At 34.0% G+C, this 24,782-nt stretch overlaps 1 protein-coding gene across 1 annotated transcript in view; it reads left to right on the top strand.

Moving 5' to 3' along the window:
- ADAM2 (ADAM metallopeptidase domain 2) overlaps positions 1 to 24,782 on the top strand; it is a 149,942-nt gene that overhangs the window by 64,962 nt on the left and 60,198 nt on the right. Inside the window, exons 11-14 of the mRNA XM_037812774.1 lie at positions 12,255 to 12,391; positions 22,063 to 22,243; positions 23,451 to 23,549; positions 23,661 to 23,856. Coding sequence (XP_037668702.1) covers positions 12,255 to 12,391; positions 22,063 to 22,243; positions 23,451 to 23,549; positions 23,661 to 23,856 — 613 coding nt within the window. The remainder of the gene's footprint in view (positions 1 to 12,254; positions 12,392 to 22,062; positions 22,244 to 23,450; positions 23,550 to 23,660; positions 23,857 to 24,782) is intronic.

The raw sequence follows: 24,782 nt of genomic DNA, 5'->3' as shown, positions 1-24,782 counted from the left end.
AAATCTATGTCGTTGGTTCCACCATGTGTAAAGATATAATTTGTGACAAGAAAAGGAGGAAATGAAGAGCCATATATGTATAGCTATTAAATTCGTGTATGTTATTAAATTTAAGTTGGTCTCAATTCAAATTACACTGTTATAAATTGAGTATGTTATTTATAATCCCCATGGTGACCACAAAGAAACTATTTTAAAAATATAAGGAAAAGGAAATGAGAGAATAAATAAAAAGGTACACTATGAAAACTCAAACACAAAAGGCATCAAAGGATGAAAAGAGGGACAAAATGTTATCAGGCTTACAGAAAACAAACAGAAAAATGGCAGAAGTTCTTATTGGTAGTTACTTTAAATGTAAATTGATTAAACTATCCAATAAAAAAATCATTGATTAGTACAGTATTTTACTTTAGTTATTGATATGCCTATATGGATATATTTATCTTACTTTGATGGAATATTATCTCTTTCATATGAAATTCAGTGTCCTTTTCAATATTGTAAAGATGTCAGTGCAGTCCTAATCAAAATTTCAGTAGACTTTTAATATAAATTGACAAGCTGATACTAAAATATATATAAATATAAAAGAGAAAAATGAATAGAGCAAGCCTGGAAAAGCAGGAAAAGATGAAGACATAAACTTCGTATAAAACTATGGAAAAGAAAAGACCACAGTGTTGGCCTAAGTTTAGATGAACTGATCAATATACCAAAATAGAAACTCTAAAAATAGAACCACATATCTACAAAAAAGTTGTTTTTGACAAGTTGCCAAGGCAATTCCAGGCATACCCTAAACAAAAATGGAGAGTAAAATTAATATTTTTAGGAGCACATTCCACACAATTTTCAGAGGATAGATTATTGCACTCTTACACATTCATAGTGAATAAATAAAGAGGAAAACACCACAATCTTGAAAGCATGATGACCATAATGATAATATCAGATGAGGATGTTACGCAAATGGAAATCAGAGGCTAATGTTATTCATGAACATAAATGTAGAAATTATAAATCAAAATAATAACTAAATTAATCCAGCAATGGATAAAGACAACAGACCATAAGCAAGGTGGTTATAGCTAAAGAAAACAGGACCATTTAACTTTAGAAAACATATTAACATCATTTATGTTGATTTAATTTTGTAATGTTACTCCAGTTAATGACATTTGCTATCAAGAAGATATGTTAGGAGAATATGGTAAAATTTGATGGATTGTGAAGTAGACTACTTGAGCTAGGGTTGTCAGATAAAGAATCTTTGATATATAAGAGGAGACATAAATGTTGACACAAAGACAGTCATGGCAAGGTCTAGGAAAATCTGACGAAGATCCTTAGGTACTAAGGCTTTCAGTTGGAAATGAATATAATGCAAAAAAGGGTTATGAAAATATTTATGGTAGATGTAAGCAGGAGTCTAATTTTATAGGGCCTTCTCTATCTTGGTAAAGAGCTTTAGATTTTATTCTCTTTGCAATGGAATGACACTGGAATTTTTTAACCTGAAGAGAAACATCTCACTAGTTGCCATATGGAAAAGTAATGGTAGAAAAGGAAGAAGCAAGAACAGATAAGATACAATTGTAGGTGAATGAGATAAGATGCTACTTTATTATTGGATATGTGAGATGTAACTTTTATCTGCTATATATTATGAAAATTGAACCTATAGGGAGTGCTCATTTGGATACATGATGCATACCTAGCATGATGATGGAAAACTCAGTGATCATGCCGAAAATTTGTCTTGAAAAACTAGGTAGAGGAAAATGAGGCAAGTTTTGGAGGGGGAGTGGAATGGAAGGAAGAATACAGTTTTCTTTTAAACCTGAATTGAACATACCAAGTTTGACAGATGCCTAATACTTAAATATAAAGATATAGTTACATATAAAGAGATTAGATAGATGGTACATGACTAAATAAATATTAATATGAAATAAAGTAGACTTTAAGGCAAAATGGGTTATGAGAGATCAGAGGAATATTTAATGACATAAAAGGAATTATTTAAGAAGAAGACGTAGCATAATGTGTGCACATACTAAGATTGCTTCAAAATTTAAAAAGGAAATGAGAGAGAAAAAGAAAAAAAGAAATACATAATCATATTTGAGAATTTTAAAAAAACTTTACTCAGCAACACTATTCTCCATTTTGATAAAATGTTTATATATTTGAGATTCTATACCAAAGAACTGTACAATATAAATGTAGAGCACTTACCAAAATAAATAGTATGGTGGGAAATAAATCCGCATCAACAAATATAAAATGATAAAAATCTTACACAAGATATTCCTCGGAGAGGGAAGATGGTGGCATAGAGAGAAGTGGAAGCTAAGTAGTCCCCCTGGAACAACTGAAAAAAAACAGGAACAACTGGTGAATGATCCAGAATAACTGCCGGGGGGGCAAACGAGACCGTCCACTCATCATAAACCAACCTGAATTGGGAGGAATGCCTGAGATCACAGCATAAAAGCCGTAAGTAAAACCTGCGGATCCAAGTCATGAGACCCACTCCCCCATAGCCCAAGCTGCAAAGCATCATTGTGCCAGAGAGAAGCTCTCTCCCAGCAAGCGAATATAGCTCAGCTGAGCTCCAACTGGGGTTTTAAGTAGCGAGTGTGAACTGCTCACTACAGGTACGAATCCCCAACAAGTAGACAGAGGCTTTGGGGGGCGACTGACCTTGGAGACCTGGAGGGTCACCTTGGACTAGGTTTGAAGGGGACTATCTGTTTCTTTTTTGGCTCAGTGGAGAAAGTCCCAGCCATTTTCAGTTTCCAGTGCTGTGACTCAGAGAAGGGTGGAGATAGCACAAGCAGACAGAGAGACCATTGAAATGCTAATGACCTCCCCCTAGGGGGTTTATCTTCTCCAAGAGGAAAGGGGTGGGGCCCTTTCCATTCAGAACCAGACCCCAGAGCCTGGGGAACACAGCCATACCTCCTCACACCAGTCAAGAATTAAAGGCTGAAAAGGAGAAAAAAACGCATGACTTGCAGACATCTCCCCAGCGGGGGGGGGGGGGGGGGGGGGCACTACTGCCCAAGGCTGAACCCACAGCACAGAGCCGTGCCAAGAAACCCAGTGTAACAGGGAGTCTTTCCCACAGCACCACTCACACGCCACAATATTGACTGTGGACAGTGGCCTTGAATACACCCACGGCTGATTGTCCCGGAGCTGGGAGAGCGGATCTGTGCAGAAGGGGGAAGTTAACGTGTCCCATTCAACCATCTTTGAAGTGGGCTGGGAAAGCCCCTGCACAGCCCAGCGTCCCATGGCTTCCCTGGCAGGCTGGCGCGCACTTGTGTCCCTCTCTCAGCAGAGGTCCTGGAAGAGCACAGCAGGGAAGGGGGAACCACTCGGAAATCCTAGGGAACCTACACCAATACCAAGGACTTTTGGGTCAGTGGCAGAGAACAGCCTTAAATCTCCAGGAACACCTGGGAGGTTTGATTATTAAAGCTCTGCCCTTCCTCGCTAACTGCTCAGACGCATGCCCCTCATTCGGGGCGGACGGCACTGACAGCACACCCAAATTAAGTGCACCGAGTGGACCCCACGGGGGTCAGATCCCCACACACCACAAAGACAGGGTTGGGGATTGCTGACTTGAGGGAAATTGATGACTCACAGACGCCATCTGCTGGTTGGTTGGAGAGAGTGTATGCCACCAAGCTGCTATTCTGACAAATTAAAGATCAAGTAAAGCAAATGCCAAGAGGCCAAAAACAACAGAAAATCTTAAAGCTTATGATAAAACCAGACGATACAGAGAACCCAAACCTAAACACCCAAATCAAAAGATCAGAAGACACACATTACTTGGCCCAATTAATCAAAGAACTACAGACAGGCAACGAGAGCATGGCACAGGATATAAAGGACATGAAGAAGAACATGGCACAGGATATAAAAACATAAAGAAGACCCTAGAAGACCATAAAGAAGATATTGCAAGAGTAAATAAAAAAATAGAAGATCTTATGGAAATTAAAGAAACTGTAGGCCAAATTAAAAAGACTCTGGATACTCATAATACAAGATTAGAGGAAGTTGAACAACAACTCAGCCTTCTCGAGGACCACAGAACAGAAAATGAAAGAACAAAAGAAAGAATGGGGAAAAAAATTGAAAAAAATTGAAATGGATCTCAGGGACATGATAGATAAAATAAAACATCCAAATTTAAGACTCATTGGTATCCCAGAAGGGGAAGAGAAAGGTAAAGGTCTAGAAAGAGTATTCAAAAAAATTGTTGGGGAAAACTTCCCAAACCTTCTACACAAAGCATAAATGCCCAGTGATCTCCAAATAGAATAAATCCAAATAAACCCACCCGAAGACATATTCTGATCAGACTGTCAAATACTGAAGAGAAGGAGCAAGTTCTGAAAGCAGCAAGAGAAAAGCAATCCACCACATACGAAGGAAACAACATAAGACTAAGTAGTGACTACTCAGTGGCCACCATGGAGGCGGGAAGGCAGTGGCATGACATATTTAAAACTCTGAGAGAGAAAAATTTCCAACCAAGAATACTTTATCCAGCAAAACTCTCCTTCAAATTTGAGGGAGAGCTTAAATTTTTCACAGACAGACAAATGCTGAGAGATTTTGCTAATAAAAGACCTTCCCTACTTCAGATACTAAAGGGAGCCCTACTGACAGAGAAACAAAGAAAGGAGAGAGAAAATTTTAACAGACATATATAGAATGTTACATCCCAGGTCACTGGGACACACATTCTTCTCTAGTGATCACTGATCTTTCTCCAGAATGGACCATATGCTGGGACATAAAAACAAGCCTCAATTAAAAAAAAATGAATTTTTTTAAAGCACATTTCTCTGACCACAATGGAATACAAATAGAAATCAATAACCATCAGAGACTTGGAGAATTCACAAACACCTGGAAGATAAAAATGAGGGGGAGATGAAAACATTCCCGTATAATCAAAAGCTGAGGGACTTCATCACCAGTAGATCAGTCCTGTAAGAAATGCTAAAGGGAGTTGAGCAGGCTGAAAGGAAGGGACACTAAACAATTGACTGAAACCACATGAAGAAATAAAGATTTCCAGTAAAGATACATGGTAAATATAAATACCAATACTACTGTATTTTTGATTTGTAACTCCACTATTTACTTCCTACAGGATCTAAAATACATAAACTGTAATGACAAATCAGTGGTTTTGGACTCAACGTAAAATATGTAATTTTTGACAAGAACTACATAAAGGTGGGGGAATGGAGGAGTATAGGAACATAGTTTATGTGTCATATTGAAGTTAAGTTGGTATCAAAGAAAAACAAGATTGTTATAGATTTAAGATGTTAAATTTAAGCCCCACAGTAAACACAAAGAAAGTATCAGAGAATATGACCATAGAGATGAAAAGTAGAGTAGGGGTTCCGAGAAGTGGGGGAAGGGGGAATGGGGAGTTAAGAAATTAGAGTAGGGTTTCTGTCTGGGGTGAAGGGAAACTTCTAGAAATGGATGGTGGGAAGGTGATAGCATTGCAACATTCTAAATGTGATTAATCCCACTAATGGAATGCTAGGGAGCGGGTGGAATGGGAAGATTTAAACTATATTTATGTTTCCACAATTGAAAAAAAAAAAAAGTCTAAATAGTTGAAATTAAATGCCAAGGATGATCCTGGATGGGATCTGAGGATGGAGGAGAGTAGGCTCAAAAGGACACAGATGGGACACAAGAAAAAAAAAAAAGGAAATATAAAATGTAAGCTTTATATCAATGTTGAATTTCTTGAACTTCTTCGCTGCGCTTAATGAGATTGCATAAAAGAATGTTCTTGTCCATGGGAAAGTTATATGTGAATTATATTGTTTGTTCAAAGATGTGTGCAGCTTGCTCTCATATGTTCAGAGGACAGAGAAATAGATGATGGATGATAGATAGGGAGGGAGGGAGAGAGGGAGGGTAAGAAAGAAACAGTGGTGTGACAGGATGTTAAAGGTGGTGGATTGGGGTATCGGGGGAGGGGGGTCGAGGTATGATGAAGTTCTAGGTATGGAGTTTGTACTGTTTTTGCAACTGTTAGTGTAAGATTGAATTTATTTCAAAATAAAATTTATTAAATTAAAAAAAATAAAAAAATAATAAAAAATAAAAAAAGTCTTATACAGGATCATTGTGGATTTAAATAGGACTAAATAATAGAAAGATCACTTTAAAATCTCCGAAATGTTTCCAAATTAAACGTGAGAAATTAAAACTCATTTTAAGCCAAATGACAATAAAAATGCATCCTATCTAAACTTTTGGAAAACCAAAAAAGCAGAACTCAGAGGGACATGTATATTCTTTAAGTATATAAATAAAAACAAAGTTAGCTTAAATATAGGTTATCTAAACTTCCTCCTGAAAATTCCCCCAAAATGTTGATGTCAAATTAAAAGAATCTAAGAAGTGGGAAATAATAAAAATAATATTGGCTACCAATGAAATTCAAAGCCTACCAATAATGGGGAAAAACATGAAAGCTGAAAGTTTTTCTTTTAAAAGATAAATAAAATTGATAAAGTCCTAGCAAGTCTGATCCCACACCTCAAAAGGAAAAAGAAGTCCCTAGACATATTAAAAAGCTAATTTATGGCGATAAAATCAGAGGAAATTAACTGATTTCATGAATAATACAATATATCAAATTAATAGGGAAAAATCACTTATACAGTAGAGTAATTGTTTGTAATTAAAATTTTCCTTAAAAAAATAATAACTCTAGCCCGAGGTGAAAGCCTAAGATCTTCTCTGGTCTTTTCTAGAGTACATCTTGCCCTGGGTATTCACTCAACTTTCTCAATGCTGCAGTTGCTTTTCAAGGCCTTAATTTCCCAAAAAAAAACTCACTGGCTTTTCTTCCCAAGCCTCAGGTAGTCTATTGTATATTTCACCTTTACTCTTCCATCCCAGAGGTCTAGGGGGTGAGTGTTTGCCTTACAGTATTTTAGAGCGATGCCCATTGATTTTTCTACCTTGAGTGAGTTCCAGGATGGGTGAAACAGCTATTTGTTTGCTGTTGGGAATTGAATCATGTCCCCCCACACAAAGTAGGTTCAAGTCTCAATCCCTCATCCTGTGAGTGTAAATCTATTTGTAAATAGGATCTTTAAAGTTGTTTTAGCTAAAGTGTGCCCCAACTGAATGAAGGTGGGCCATAATCCAATATGGTTGAAGTCCTTATAGGCAAAGAAAATTGGACACGTAGAGAAGCCATGAAAATCAGACAGAAGTTGGAACTCAAGGGAACTCAGAAGGAAAATAAAGCACCACCATGCACATTGCCTTGTGTTGGAAGACAGAGAACTCCAAATTTTGCCAGCCAGCCAGAAGGTATCCACTTGGAAGGAAGCAAGCCTTCTGGACTCCATGAGCCATTAAATTCCTTTTTTATGCCAACCTAAGAAACCAAAACACTTGCTATTTCTTAGAAGAGGCAAGACATGGACTCTTTTGACAGTTAAGAAAAAATATACCCAAATGCCCTTCAAGTAATGAATGGATGCAAATTGGAGTATATCTATGCAATGGAATATTATTTAGCCTTAAAAAGGAACAGTTCTCATACATTTTGCAGTATGGATGGATCTTGAAAACATGTAAGCAAAATAGTCCGGACACAAAAGGACAAATAATGCATGATTCCACTTATATGAATTATGTATAATCAGCAAATTCATAGAGACAGAAAGTAGATTAAAGATCAACTTGGGCTATAGGGGGTCAGGATGGGGGATTGCTTAATGGATACAGGAGTTTTATTTTCAGTGATGAAAAGGTTTTGTAAATGAATGATCATGATGGTTTCACAACATGAAGCAAAACAAAATCGAAAAAAGAAATGCTAGGCTGAGATGGCCTCCCTGATGAATGCTTCCAAAATACTTAAAACCAATGTTAATTCTTTTAGAAAATATAAAAAGAGGACCTATTTCTCAACCTGTTACAATTTGAGATACATGGTCTGTGAGCAAAGAAAATTCTGGAATATAGCAAAAGAATAATACATCATGACCAAGTGGAAAATATTCCAGAATGCAAGTTAATACTATATTTGAAAATCAATCATTACAATCTAGCTTGTTAAAAGGATTAATAGATGCAGGAAAAAATATTTCCTAAAATTCAGCTCCCGTTGATGACAAAAAAAAAAAAAAAACCCCAAAACACCCAATACCACACAAACAAAACCTTCAGCAAACTAGTTATAAAAGGGAATGTCTTCAAGAAATTATTGCTCATGAAACTATTCTTCTATATTTTTCTAATACATGCTTGATTGTCTTTAGTCTCAATTGTAGAACTGTGCTTCAAGATCTTTCTTTGAAGTTATTTTAGCTAAATGTCCCCCACACTGAATGAAGGTAGGCCTTAATCCAATATAGTTGAAGTCCTTATAGGCTAAAAAAATTGGACACGTGGAGAAGCCATGGAAATCAGACAGGAGTTGGAACTCAAGGGAACTCAGGAGAAAAATAAGGCACCAACATGCATGTTGCCTTGTGTTGGAAGATCAGAGAATTTGTCTGATGTGAATTAGGGGTCATGATTATTTAGCTCATATTGGATGGCCAGTTGCTCCAAAACAGCCTATTTTAAAAGTTTATTTTTCCTCCACAGAAGTACAGTGGTGCCTTTGTTATAAACAGATGATCATAATTAGGGTCTCTTTCTGGACCATTATGTTCATTGTTCGTTGTTTACTCCTTCCACCAACACATTGCCTTAATGATAGCAGGTTATAGCAAATCATCAAAAACGATAGTTCAAATCCTACTCCTCTTTTCTTCAAGACCAGTTTTGATATTCTGAGTCCTTAGCATTTCCATGTACATTTTAGAATTGGCTTGTCACTTTCAACAAAAACTGCTTGGATTTTAATTGGTTTTGAATTGAATCCTTAGATCAATTTATGGGAGATTGACACTTAGTGATACCGTGTCTTCCTATCCATGACATTTTTTGGCATATTTGTATAATATACTTCCACGTAGCTATAAAGAGAAATACTGTTATAGTCAACATTGATGACTCTCAAAAACTGTATGTTGAGCAAAAGAGATGAGAAACAAAAGTAATATATGCTCCATAATGCCATTTGTATGAAGTTAAAAAACTAGAGGCAAAACTAAAGAATGAGGTTAAATGTCAGAGCAGAGGTAAAGGTTTGTGGGATGAAGTGCCTGGAAACTTGCCAGAGAAGACATCAGGAAGTGACAGAAATGTTCTGTATCTTGACTAGAGAAGTAATATGTAGGTATGTGTGCATCTTAAACACACACACATACACACACACATACACACATGCACACACACACATATATACATAAAATCTGCCTTGAGGCACTTAAGATTTGTGTACTTCTCATAACTTTACAATAAAGTTATTGTAAAGACGTGACAATCACCATACAATATAAAATTTTATGTTTAATTCCAAATGAGGAATAATCAAAATAGATAAAAAATCTTTTAAGTTCAACTGTTAAAGACAAAATTAATTGATTGCTTTTCTCTTTACAAATTGAAAAGAACCAGAAATATCAACGAAAGGAAAATGTATGCAGCAAAAGCAATATAAAGCAGTGAAATATTCTTCAAGGCAAAAATCAATATAAGTTTTAAGTGATTCATTACCAATGATGGGACAACATTTTACTAGCATTTTATAATTCTGAAGCCATATGTACCTCAATGCATACCCTCAAAATATAAAAAAAACTGAAAGAACTATTAGCAGGAATAATCATATTTGGATCATTAATGAATTTGAGCGGTATTGACACACTTTATCTAAAAGACATACGTGGAATCTTGAGTCCTAAAATTAGAGAATAGGTGTTTTATCAAAACATACATGGCAGGTACCTTTATAGAAAGTAATCATATATTACACTACAAAGGAAGCCCCAGCTAATACCTACTTGTCCTGTAAATTTCTCAGCCTAGTGATTGGCATATAAGAAGCCTTAATAAATTCTAGCCGCTATTACTATTATTTGAAAACTATTGTTCTAAGCAGGTATTCACCAAAGAAACTTGGGGTAATTTATCCCAAAAATTGAAAAGAAAAAAATTATATGCTATATATAATTATATGCTTAATATATTTTTGCTTTTCTGAAACAGAGATAACCGTAACAAAGTACTATAGAAAATTCTCACACTACGGTTCATAAATTTTTGGGGTTTTTCATACTAGTCCAAAAGTGAGAATATTACAGAGAGAATGTAAAGAAAAGTCATCTCAAAAACAGAACCAGTTCTTTGAACATATCATACAGTGAGAGGAAAGACCAGAAAATAAACACTCATAAGAAGACAGAGAATAAAGGAGCAATTGCGTATGAGGGAAACATCTGCTTTTATATGATGCCTAAAGAGAAGATTTTTGGATGCTGTTAGTTGCATCTTGGCTAGCTGTATGTACCCCCAAAAATCATGTTCTTAAAGCTAATCCATTCTTGGGAGTATAAGTAGGTTTCATGAGGTTACTTCGGTTAAGGTGTGGCCCAGGGTGGAGCCCTTTATGAGAGAATGAAATTCAGACAAAGTGAAAGCCACAGAACTAGAAGCTGAAAGCAAGGAAACCCAGAGGAGAAGGGAGAGACCTGGAGATGCCGCCATGTGCCTTGACATGTGACAGAGGAGTCCAGCATCGCCAGCAGCCAGTCTTCTGGACGAAAGCATCCTCTTGATGAAACCTTGATTTGGACATTTTCGCAGCCTCAAAACTGTAAGCTTGGAAACTAATAAATTCCCACTGCTAAAAGCCAGTCCATTTTGTGGTATATATTGCTTTCAGCAGTCTAGCAAATTAAAACAGAGTAAATGAGAGAGAGATTATTTTAAAAATACAGTGATTGATGATCAGGCATTTTCTACAATATCCTGAAAAATAACATAGTCTAAAATAACTACAGCCAAATTAATATCCTGTTTAAACTCTTGAAATTTAGCAGAATTCTTCCTTTTCTTTCCATAAAATTGGCTGTTCTCTCCCTCCTCTCCCTCTTTTCCTCTTTCCTTTTGTGCATATACATGCAGTATTAGCAAAAATCCCAACGGAAAGCAGATGGTACATTAAAATGTGGTGATTTGAAAAAAGGATCATTTTTCCTTATGTATGGAAGGTGTGAGGACAATGCAGTCACCTCAGGGCTAAAAATAAATTTGATTGCCAACCTCAGGCTTGAAAAGAAAGGACAGAGTCGTGTTACAATGATCACAAGCAGCAGCTAGATTTCCAAGGGTACAGCCAGATATAGGCACCCTGTAAGTAACGGTCGTAAACTTTAGTCTTGCGCTTGCTGTCGTCCCACCCTCTCCTCCCCATTGGACTCAACTAAGGCTAAACCAGAGGGAAAAGAAGGCCTTTGACATAATACACTCATGTAATCCTCCTGGGCTAAAGAATAGAATGGAAAATGATGGAAACTTAATTTAGAGAGGTAGACAGAAAGTAGCCAAATGTATTCCTAGAAACATATCTTGCAGTATATTCATCAGAATATTATTAGGTATATTTTGCAGGGTAACATCATTTGTAGATATTTTTCAATATTTTGGTGTGGTCAAAATGTGCTGTATAAGCATCTTACTGTTACAAAATGATAAGTGATAAAGGTAGGTATTCAAGTTTTGAAAATAAAGTTTAAAGAGTTGTGGAAAATCAGCATTCTTATTTTCAGTCATTATTCCCCTAATATAAATTGATTTAATGAAATAATTTACAAGTTTAAGAGCATTTATGGAACATTTATATAAAAATAAAGTTGTCTTAAAAATTGAATTATAAATGAACACAATCTGTTCATAATTTGACAGCTAGCACTCCTGTATGTATGTATTTTTAAAAATTTTAAAAAAATTTTGTTTTTATGAGTACAAATATGACCATAACCATTCTTATATAAAGTTAACAGGTTACATTGGCAAATTTTTTTCTTGGTCTTATGCCACCAAAGGAGTCATCCATTTAGATTTTTTATAAAATTTAAGATATAATTTCTCATGTATTTTTTATATTGATAAAGATATCTGTAACATGAATGGCACTTCTATAGATGACATGTTAGATGCTTCTGTCGCATTTTATCACATCCTTTTTTTTTAAACAATCACATTAGTCTCCAAGTAAATAAGTTACCTACCAAAATGTGTGCATATACATCTGTGTTTTTTTTCTTTTCTAGCATCCCAGAACCATGAGCCTGGAATCACTTGCAGTTATTCTAGCTCAATTACTGAGTCTCAGTATGGGGATAACTTATGATGACCTGAACAAATGTCATTGCTCAGGAACTGTCTGCCTAATGAACCCAGAAGCAATGTAAGAAATTTTATTTTTTGTGCTTTATATATATATAATTCATATGGAGATAATTTTGGTGTATTTAGCTTAATAAAGCAATCTAAGCTGCTAAAATAACTAATAATGAAAAAATATCAGCTGCGACAAGTGACCCCCAGATCAAAATATATATATATATACCCCAATGTCCATGCCTCATTAACTATCTCAATATTTCTTGTAATCAAATGTCACATTTGCTTTCTAATATGTGTACTAACCCTACATTTGCTGACATGCATGCTTGCCTTATTTTAAAACTTAATGCATGACTTGATAAAGGCCAAATATTGGCTTATGATCACTGTACATCACTGTACAAGAATGAATGATTCATATGGCTTGGGTTGTATGAACCTTCTCCATCCTGCACTGGCTCAGCCTGACTTGTTAACACGTACTGATTTCAGCAGTGCTATCATTCAAAAATGAATCGTTTTTTTTGCTTTTTTGTTTTTTTGTTTGCAGTGTACTTATCATTATCAGTACTTATCATGCCTCAAACATCTAGTCAGTTTGTTTGCTATGATCATCATATTCTTAGAGTACACGATGGGATTTTATATAAGACCCAAGTCAGTGGATTTAGGGACTGGAGCCCTGGTCTGTAATCCTTCTGGTGGCCAATTCTGGGAGGAATTCCGTGTGCTTCTCAGTTGTCTTGGAGAATCAAGCCCCGTTGCCGACAGCAGCAACCTGGAAAATATTGCACTCTCTCCATTTCTCTTACTCCTGCTTCTATAATCACTTCTTAAAATACTTCCATTCAAGTCCTTATCTCAGGCTGTTTCAGGGGAGCCTGTACTAAAATATTTGTGTGAGAAGTGCCTTTAGAAAGCACAACTTTACCAAACAGTTGTGGAACTGGATCGATAAATGATCTGAAAGCAACAACAGCCACCGTCGGCAGGACACGATGTAAAGAGAGGGCAGTGTAGCATGCCTAGGCTGTGGTGCAAGATGCCTATCTTTTAGTCCCTCTGACGTTAAGATAAAGATGAAACGAGATATTCCTGGTAGCTTAGGTTACATCGTGGAATCTCTGGCAAGTATCTATAGGAGATTACAGGGCGTGCCCCTACAGTTCTGTTGCAGTTCCTGATGGGATACTGTGCCCTTGTAGAGTTGAGCAAGTGACTATGAAATAATAGGTGACTATTTTCAACATAATTTGGGTATTTTCAGATCACAGAATCGTAAGATCAGGTGGACACAGTAGAAATCTATCCAGTGATCAAAGTAGTATATCTGGGGGCATAGAGAAGATCCACATAGCACAGATAAGTAGCATGAACAGGGATCTCAAACCCCCATGTCACCTGCCTCTGTTGCACTAGTATTTCTAAATCTGTTCACACCAGTGGCCTCATGGAGGTTTTTGTTTCAAGAATGGGTCTGCTCAATGTGGTAGTTGGAATATATATATATATATATAATCACTGTTGCCATACTATAGCCCAATTAGAGTTAGACCTAAAGGGCAGTGGTGAATGTTAAGTGTCCCAATAGCAGAGTTGCAAGCAGTACATTTGATTTTCCACCTTGTATGGGAGACGTAGCCAGAGATTGGAATCTATATAGATTCCTGGAGAGCAGCAAGTGATTTAGCTATTTGTCAAGGGTCTGGAAGCTGAAAGATTGAAAATTTAGAGACAAGGAAGTGTGGGGAAGAGGCATGTGAATTGATTCAGACAGCGAGCATAAGATATGCAGATCTCTGTATTTCAAGTTCAAGCCATCAGGAAACATCCACCTCAAAAGAGGCACTAAACAATCTGGCCAACATTATGATAACCGTAAATGTCACCCAGCTTTTTCCCTAAGGCCACCTGTAAAACAGGCCTGAAAATGAAGGGTAGTCACTCCCTACACAGAGGCAACCTTCAATCACAAAAGAATCACCAGCTTTCGACTATTTACAGACAGTTTTGTTCAGTACTTTATATAATTCTTTCTTTATCCACACCCCCTTACTCCTACTTCCTAATATCACTTCCCAAAGAATTTTCCTGCAATCCAACTCAAGCCTTTGGCTTTTTTTCTGGTTAATCTAAACAAAGACAGATGATATTTTATATACTTAATAATACTAATATGTTGGACAGTATTTATTAAATTTTATCTATCACTGACCACAATGTAGACTTCTACAGTGATGATGCTGATACATTGCTTATGGTGCTGATTGTAATTGTTATAATAGTTATAATAGTGAAACAGTAATAGAAAGTATTTGAAGCATATTATAAACATAAACAGCACTTTGTTCCCTCTACCTCCTCCTAAATATTGTCAAGGTTTTCTCTGCTCAATTTTGAAAGCAGGTTCTTTTGTTTTGAGGCCGATAATTTTTTCCATCGTGGTTAGATTCCCTCAAAATCCATCTGTTTCCTCTTTATTTTTTTTAAATAAACTGTTAGGTGTAAATACATTGGCCTTATTTTTGTAATTAAATCTGATTACAAGACTATAATAATTCATTCATATCACAACCAAAGGATATTTTTAGAGTTTCTTATGCAGTTTCTTAAGTTAGTGATTGTAAGGGGAACATTTTATCATTTTGAGATCTGCATACAATCTTTATTCCCACAATTATGAGTCAGCAATTCATTAATTCTTGTCTCAATCTTACTGAGTCGACTCCACAACAACAAAAAATCATTTTTACTTCCTAAATATTCTGGAATATTGTTCTTTTTGGTATTTGTGTTCTTTGCACAGTTAATCATTTTAGCAATGAGAACTGTACATTAATATATTTTTTTATTTATAAAATATAATATTCACAAAATTTGAAGTTTCAAATCAGTCATCTCAGAAAGGCAGTGATAATCACCCCCTGCCTTCAGTCCCACTTTCTAGAGATATTTATTTTACGGACTTTGCTTCTGGAACTCATGATAATTATATCCATAAATGTTAATCATATTCTTGTATGTTTTCTTTATTTACTAAGATAAGATGTTATATTTCTGACCCCCTCCACTCATAGAAAGATAAATTTAGCTTTCTTACTGCATATTCAAAATCTCTTTCCTATCTTTTTCAAATTTTAATAGATGTATTTCTAGTTTTCATTTCATTAATTTATACATTTAAATTATAATGACCATTTTTGACTTGGCCTTGTTATTAATAAATTCAAAGTTCTGACTTCTCAATATACATTGTGTACTAATTATTTACACTACAATTATTTTTTATCTCTCCTTCTTCTTCCTTTTGTTTATTTACAACCAATCCAGTCAAGGCATAGAATATTTCCACAGCACCAAAAAAGTTCTCTCATGTCTTCTGCAGTCAATCCTTCTCTAATCTACTTTCAGTTACTACATATTATTTTTGTTTGTTTTAGAATTTTGCATAAATGTGATCTTAGAGTGTATATTCTTCTATGACTGGCTTCTTTCTCTCAAAATGATGTTTTTGAAATTTGTCAGTGTCACGGCAAATAATACTATTTCATTCCTTTTTGTTTCTTAATAGTAATTCACAGTATAATTATACCGTAATATATTTATTCTATTGATAGATATTTAAGTTGTTTTTGGCTGCTTATATTTATTCTGGAACAAGTTTTGTTTTATTTGTTTTGTTTTGTTGTTTATGGTCTTTTTTGTTTTGTTTTGTTTGTGGGCATATGCCTTGTTTCCCTTGAGTATAAACCTAGAAAAGGAATTGTTGGGTCATATTGTAAGAACATGTTTAATTTTAAGTAAGCCAAATTGTTTTCTAAAACGTTTGCACCGTTTTACACATTCACAAGCATATGTATAACATTATATGTTATTCCACATCTCCAGCAAAACATGAATTTTTTAAATGCAATTTTATTGAGATATATTCACATACCAGATAATCATGCACAGTGTACAATCAGTGATTCATGGTATATTACATAGTTGCGCATTCATCACCACAATCAATTTTTGAACAGTTTCACTAACTACTCAAAAAAAACCAAAACAAAAACAGAAGAATAAAAAGAAAAAGAAAAGAAAACCCAAAACATCCCATAGCTCTTATCACACCCTCCCCCTATTATTTATTTATTTATTGTCCTTATTTTCTTATTTGTCCTTACACTGGATAAAGGGAGTGGCAGTCACAGGGTTTTCACAATTACGCAGTCACACAGTAAAAGCTATATAGTTACACAATCATCTTCAAGAATCAAGTTTACTGGATTACAGTTCAACAGTTTCAGGTATTTCCTTCTAGCTATTCTAATTCACTAAAAACTGAAAAACTGAAATTATTCTTATAATTTATAAGAATAACCTCCAGATTGACCTCTCAACTCGATTTGAAATCCCTTAGCCACTGAAACTTGATTTTGTTTCATTTCTCTTCCCCCTTTTGGTCAAGAAGACTTTCTCAATCCCATGATGCCAGGGCCAGGCTCATCCCAAGGAGTCATGTCCCTCATTGCCAAGGAGATTTACACCCCTGGAGTCATGTCCCACGTTGTGGGGAGGGCAGTGAGTTTACCTGCAGAAAAACGTGGACTTTTAATCTTTTCAGCCATTCTGGTTGGTTTGTATCAACTTATTATAGTTTTAAATTTGAGTTACATTTAATAATAATGGTTTTGAACATCTCTTACATTAATTGGCCATTTGTATAGCTTCTTTTGTGAGGTGTCTGTTGAAATAATTTGTCTCTTTATTAGGTCATATATCCTCTTATTGAGTTTTAATATTTTTATATATTCTGAATGAAAGCCCTATGTAAGAAATATATATTGCAGAAACAACTTTTGTTCTTTCTTAATGATATCTTTGAAAAGAAGATTTAGATTTGATAAAGTCCTATTGATTTATTTAATTTTACATGTATTTAGTGCTTTCTGTGACCTAGATAAGAATAGATTTGCTTTTACTTTGATGTTGTAGTCCATTTCAAGTAAAATTTGTAGTTATTGTGAAAGTTCAAATATGAGGTTAATTTTTTTGTTTTCCGTATGGATATCCAACTTTTTCACACCCATTTTTTAAAAGACTATCTTTTCCCCATAGAATTTCATTAGCAACTTTGCCAAAATCAATCTTCCATTTCTGGATTACCTATTTTGTTACCTTGATCTATTTAACTCTCTGTATGCCTGTAGCACAATGCCTTGATTACTGTAGCTCTAGAGAGTGTCTTGAAATAATGTAGTGTAAGCTTACTAAATTTGTTTTTATTTCTAAAAATTATTTTATATTTCAAACATACTTTGCATTTCTCTATCCATGTTAGAATCAGGTTGACAATTTCTGAAAAAAAAAAAAAAAACTGGTGCATTTTGTTGTGGATTTATAGACCAATTTTTGGAGAATCAACATTTTAACAGTATTGTGTCTTACAATCCATGAGCATGGTACACCTTTCCCTTTATTTAGGCTTTTCTTTCATTTCTTTCAGCAATGATTATTCTTTTTGGTGTGAGGTTTGCCAAAATATGTATTTTAGTATATCCTTAAGAATTTAAAGGGTATAGTGGCTTGAATTAAATTTCCAGTTGTTTATGGCAAGTATATAGACATGTGGTTGATTATTTTATATTGAGCTTGTATCCTGCAGCTTTGCTTAATTCACTTATTAGTTCTTGGGTCTTTTAATTTAGCTTTATTAGTATTTTTTACATATATAATAATATATTGTAAATGCATTCTCACATATTCCTTTTCAATCTTTATATTTTTTTTTCTATGTTTTTACTTTATTACAATGGTCGATATCTCCAATACAATGTAATATAAAAGTTGAAATTGTAGTTGTCTTTGCTGTGCTTCTGATTTTAGGGCAAAGCCTTTAATCTTTCACCTTTAATAGGTTTAGTGAAGGATTTTTGGAGTGGCTTTCAGGCAGATTGAGAAAGTTCCTGTTTTCCTTGTTTGTCAGAATTTTCATCATGAATAGATTTGGTTACATATTGAGATCATGATGTGTTTTTATATCTTCTATTCTATGGTATGTTGAATTATATTTATGGATTTTTCAATAGGTGAAATAATCTTGCCTTCATGGGATAAGTCCTATGTGTATCAAAGAATTTGTTCATTTCATCTAACCTGATTGATTTATCATCATGCAGTTGTTTATAATCTTTTAAAGTCAGTGGGCTTGTCAATGAGTTACCCACTTTTATTCCTAATCTTGATAATTTGTGTTTACTCTTTTCTTTTTTTCTTATTCATTGTAAATTAGGTTTTATCAAATTAATTGACTTTTTTCAACCAACCACAGTAAATTTTTATTGAATCTTTCTTGCTGCTTCTATTTCTTCTCTGGTGCTTTTTTGTTTTTATTATTTGTACTTATTTTGGCATTAAGTTGGTCCTCTTTTTCTAAGATTTTTAATGTGGATGACTGATTGTTAGTCTCCCTTCTTTTTAATTTAAGGCTTTAAAGCTATAAACCACAGCTTCAGTTGTATGCCACTAATAATATTTTGTGTTTCATTATCACTTAGTTTAAATATTTTCAGTTTCTTTGTGATTCTTTCTTAGTCTAATGTGTTATTTTAGAAGTATGTCAGTTAATTTCCAAATACTTGTGGGTTTTCTAGATATCTTTTTGTAATGTATTTCTAATTTAATATCTGTTTTGGTCCCAAACTTACGTTTTTGGTTTCCGCCTTTTAAAATTTATTGATACTTATTTAATGAACGTTTCTGTTTTTATCTTCTTTGGTTTTCCATTTTTGGTTGATTCTCTCTACTGCCTGCTGAACATATTTCACAACAGAATGTGCAAGTATGTGTTGAGGTGTTGTTTTTTCCTGTTTTAGTCAGTTATTAAGACTCTTCTAATATCTTCTACAAAGATATATTTAAATACAGGCTTTAAAATTTATTTCTAATGAATGTTGTTTCTTCTAAAAATGCAAAATATTGAACACATGTTTTGCTTGTGGATTAAAGAAAGGATGTTACGTGTTTTCATTCTCTATCTCATTATGAGATTATGGAATCCTGTGACAATGCTCTGCAATATTTGAAGTGAAGAAATTAGTGTTTATAATATGATTAATAAAGTAATATTTTGATTGGGATGTGTATTTATTGGAACTGAGTTTGAGTTTAGATTTGGTGAAGTTACAGAAACCCAAATTAATAAATGCTTAAACTAAAGAGAAGTTTATTTTTATTTTGCAAAGTTAGCAGTCTGTGAATTATTGACACTTCCCAATATAATTTCACACTGCATATCTACACAGTCCAAGCTTATCTCATAGCTGATGATGAAAATTTTAGCTATATCAATTAACCAAAATTAGTAGTCACCAATAAGACTGGGGCATACAAAAGCTGCCTCAGTTACATCTTAGGACTTGCACTTAAGGCTTCATTTTGAGCCTTTTTTTCTTTTTTTTTTTTTTTGACCTTTGCACATGTCCTCTCCTACCTTTATAGGAGGCTAAGAAATGTAGAAATAGAAAAAGTAGAAATGTATAAATAGAAGTAGAAAAAATGGGAAAACAGAAACTGGAACTATCAAATCTACTTGAAGTTTCAAGCTTCAAATATGTTCTCCAATTGGACAGAATTTTGATTGATATTTTATTTTCTAATGACATTAATTTTATTGCCAGAAGGTGTATCCCTGTAAACAAGTTCACACATGGTAAATATATGTTGCATTTTCTGGTTCTCAGTGATATTAAAGTGTTTTTTTCTCCTTTTTTTTCATAGTATTTAGAAGCATGCCATCTGAATTGCTGGCAAAGCAGAATGAATTCATTATGTATTTTAATATAACTGAAGGGTATGTCAAACTAGCAGTGACCAAAAAGAAATAATACCAAAATTGGTAGTTTTCTCAGAAATCCCTAGTTTGTCCATGGTATTCAAGTTAATAATGTTATTTTCATGTAATTATCCAAACAACTAAGGTTTGAAGTCAAGTTTATTACCTAAAACTTCAGTAATTTCATATGAACTATCTCTATGACCAAATAATAGATTTTCATGGATTATAGTCTTTTAGGGTAGTGTTAATACTATTCATAATAAAAATAATTATACAACAATTCATTTACTAATTATAACAGATGGTTTTATTTATGCATTCATTCATTTTTTAAATAATTGAACTCTTACTCTGTACTAATGAACAAATAATTGTAATGTCCTTTCTTCTTCTGGAGATAAAAATCTAGCAGGAGAAGACAGTAAACAAATCATATTCCAGTAGATGAAAAATTTTTTGACAAAAAGAAAGGTTGCTAAAGAATAGAAAGTTATAAAAGGCTGATATTTTAGATTTGTGCTTAGAAACACTATCTGTGTGTGAATTTTGAATAGGGAGATGAAATAAGAGGAGTGATTCATGCATGTATGTTGAGAAAGAGCTTTCCGGGCAGAGGAAATAGCTAAATATCTAATGGAGGGGACAGCAAAGAAGCCACCTTAGTGTGGCAGTGTGAGCTGAGGCAGATGGAGAGATGACCTCAGAGAAAAAAGTGGTGGATAGATAAAGTAGATTTTACTCTGAATGAGGTAAAAAGCCTATGTGGTTTTAAGCTGAGAAAGAACATGATGTTTTCTTTTTCTTTTTTTTTTTTTTTTAAGGATCATACTTGATGGAGTTTTGAGAAAAGAATGGTAATAGGGCAAGATTTGAAGCACAGAGACCGTTAGTAGGCTGTTGCGTTAAGCTGTATGGGAGATCAGGAAGGCTCTGGACAGGTGGTTGTTATAGAGAATATATTCTGGGCATAAGTAGAAGACATATTTGACAAAATTTCATGAAAGCGGGGTTTGTGAGATAGATTATCTTAGGATTTTTGTTCTGGACAACTGGACAGAGTTTCCTTTTCTTGAGGGTGGAATTATTAACATAGAATCTAAGATAGGCACAATTTTTAGTGCATTGCATGTATTTTATTAATTCCCACAACTTAATGAGATAATTAATAGTTTTATTTCTGTTACAGAAGAGGAAACTGACACACATAAAATTTAAATATATTTCACAAGAACAAACAACTTGTAAATTTCAGAGCCAAGATGGCAACCCATGTGATTCGACTGACTACAGAATCTGCATAGTAAAACACTCTGTTATCCTTCATGAAGAGCAGGTTTTGGGGGACAGGAATCAAGAGAATTTACATTTAAGATGCCTATGTGATAGGCTTTTAAAAAAGCATTGAGCAAGAAATTAAATATTGAAGGAACTGGAATTTAGGAAAAAAGTTTGAGAGAAATACCTGAGCATTCAGAAAGGAATATCTGAGCTTTCAAGCTTTTTCTCAAAAAAATAAATAAATAAATAAATAAATAAAGAGAAAAGCCCTTTTTTTTAAAATCTAGGGATATTCCAATACTTAGAGGTCAGAAAAGGAGGAAGAAGCAACAAATGAAACAAAAGATGGGGCAGTTTGTGAGGTAGGAGGTAAAATGAGAGAGCACTGTCATTAATGAGTGTTATGTAAGAACTAAGGGAATTTTATTGATTCGTTATTTATTAGTAATAAATTATATTTAACACAAATTCTTGCATACTTGCCTTACCATGCACAAAAAGATTAAAGTGTGACTAACAAAATTGAGTATTTTTAAAAATTGTGGAATGCTATCCTAAAGCTTAATTTTAGGGTTTAGCAGTTTATAGAAACAACTCTTACATAAAAAATTTGAAGTATGATGTATTTTTAGTCATTTCAGTGGTGTGAAGATGTTTAGTAACTGCAGCCTGGAAGATTTTGCACATTTTATTTCAAAGCCAAAGTCCCAATGTCTTCAAAATCAGCCACGCTTAGATCCATCTTACAAAATTGCCGTTTGTGGTAATGCAGTAGTGGAAGAAGGAGAACAATGTGACTGTGGGACTCCACAGGTTGGTACTAAATTGGAAGAATGTCATACACCAAAATTACATCAAAATTACTAATTTTTATATTGTTACATTGTCATTTTACTTCATCAAACTAAGTATTTTACAAAGGCCTTAGGAAGGCATATGGGGATTATAACAAATGTATATTGATACGTCGGTTCAGTGATTTGAAGATTATAGAGATAATTTTCAAGATCATATAATCCTATAATTGGATTGACGTATGTCTACTCTTCCAATCTTGGGTATATTCCTCCCTTGAATTCAGTGCCCATTAAATGTCATATAATTGAGTTCTAAACCCCTGTGATATAATTTCCCCTATGGAATCCCGTATAGAAAGCAACAGCAGTCATTTTCTGGATAGAGTAGCTCTGCAGAATACTGCAAATTTAATGTGCCCAAATATCTTGATATGTATTGCTATAAGTCATACCAGGACTAATGAAATCCATAATTTGCTTTTGTGTAACTTGCTAGAATTTTTGCCTAATTAACTCTATTTCAAATACCAAATGCTTCGTGTGTTTGTGTAAATAACATTTTCTCTTCAACAGTCTCCTTTCTTATTTGTTGCTTTTATTAGCCCTAAAAATATACATTTTGAAACATGAGATTTATTGGGCCTCAATGAGTCATAGCATAAAGCAGGTTATAATAAAATATGGGTAAATGGTATAAAAGTGATCATTTCAGTCATGTTCAGAAATAATACAATTTTCAAGCCCTTCATCATCAGAGAATTAAAATTTGATTAAACCTCCATAAATATTACAGACTTATTAAAATATAGTAGATTCTTAAAGGTTGAGTCAGAACTAGTCATTGGAATGAAATGGTTAGTTATAGTGAAAGTTAAATCCTAACTTCTATTTATTTCATGTATCATGTTTAACTATCTCTTTGTCTACAAAAGCTAGAGATATTCTCGATGTCTTGGTTATGGTGGAATCCAGGTCTTCAGAAAATTCTACAACCATTATAACCACATCAACTCTAGGGATATAAAGGGCACATGGTCTAGCACATAGTAGGCAATCAGTAAATGTTAAATGAATGAATAATTGGCTTAATTTTTGTTATTGTTTCATGCTAACATGTAAGCTGAGTGACCATGTGTATGTTATATAATATGTTGTCATTAAAATATCTATTCAAGGAAAATAAAAGCTGGAAGATACTTCAGAGCATTTGATTTGCCTTTCAGACTTGTGATACCCCAGAAGGACGATGCTGTAATAGGGAGACATGTACATTGACTGCTGACTCAAACTGCGTAACGGGTGACTGCTGCCAGAATTGTGTTGTAAGAGCTATTTTGCTTTTATTTTATACACATAAGTAACATTACCATTCTTTATAATGCTTACATTTTCACATTCTGCTTTATTTAATATCATTTACTCCACTCCATCAGTATAAGGCAAAAGGAGTACAATGTAGGAGTGCCATTGATGAATGTGATCTCGCTGAATATTGCAATGGATCATCTGCATCATGTCAAGAAGACTTTTTTATTCAGAATGGGCATCCATGTGGACAGAATCAGTGGCTCTGTCTGGAAGGAAAATGTACCAGTGGGATAAAACAATGTACAGAAACATTTGGTGAAGGTATTTATTATAATTTGATTTCTCTTATATGTATTTTCTAAAAAGAAATAGATGTTGATATAAGATTGTGATTTTTTAATGTGATTTTAATATATAATATTAATTTATAATATTATAAAGGATTATAGAAAGATAAGAGGGATACTGTAAGGCAAAAAAGAAAACCACATAAAAATAACCTGGAATTAAAATTCTTAATAATTTCCACAAAATATTAAAAGACAATGCTCAAAGTCCATGGGGATTCTGCATTCAAGATGAAGACCTACAGTCTCTTTGTCTTACTCCATAGCCACAAACTTATGGTAAATATAGAATAAATAAATATGAGACTATGAGCATTAAAATTATCATAAATATAAGTAGGCTAATGAACATAATTTAAAGTATACATGCAGAAACATAACACATATGCACCTACTCACACCTGAGAACAAGGAGATCTCTTGAAATCTCAAATAGGACTCATGAAAATCCAGAAGCTATGAAATCATTTAAAGAGATTATGCTCTGAGGCTGATAACAGAAAGAAAACCAATAGTACAAAATGTACAGAAGAGGAGAACAGCAGCAACAGCAACAGTATTTCACATCTATATCAAAAGAATCAAGAGCAACTGAGAGGAAATACTTAAAATAGGAACAAACAGATGGATCAACCTCACAATTTGAACAGGTTGCAACTCCAACTCTAATTTCTGTGTAAACAGAGGTATCAAAGTAAGTATCATCCATCAAAATGAGCATACAATCAAGAATAATGAATAGTTTGAAGAATGCCAACACAAAGAAAGAAAACGCAGATAGTGGGAGACTTCTTTCCTGATGACGGAGTTAATATGGAAGCACAATGAGTATATTATGTAAAAAAGTGAAAAAAAGAAGAAAGGGAAGGAAAGAGGGAAGGAGGGAGGAAAAAAGGAAGG

The sequence above is a fragment of the Choloepus didactylus genome, chromosome 20 (assembly GCF_015220235.1).
Source record: "Choloepus didactylus isolate mChoDid1 chromosome 20, mChoDid1.pri, whole genome shotgun sequence".
Classification (NCBI taxonomy): Eukaryota; Metazoa; Chordata; class Mammalia; order Pilosa; family Megalonychidae; genus Choloepus; species Choloepus didactylus.
Note: the sequence above shows the minus strand (reverse complement) of the source record. Positions and strands in the feature narration are given on the sequence as shown.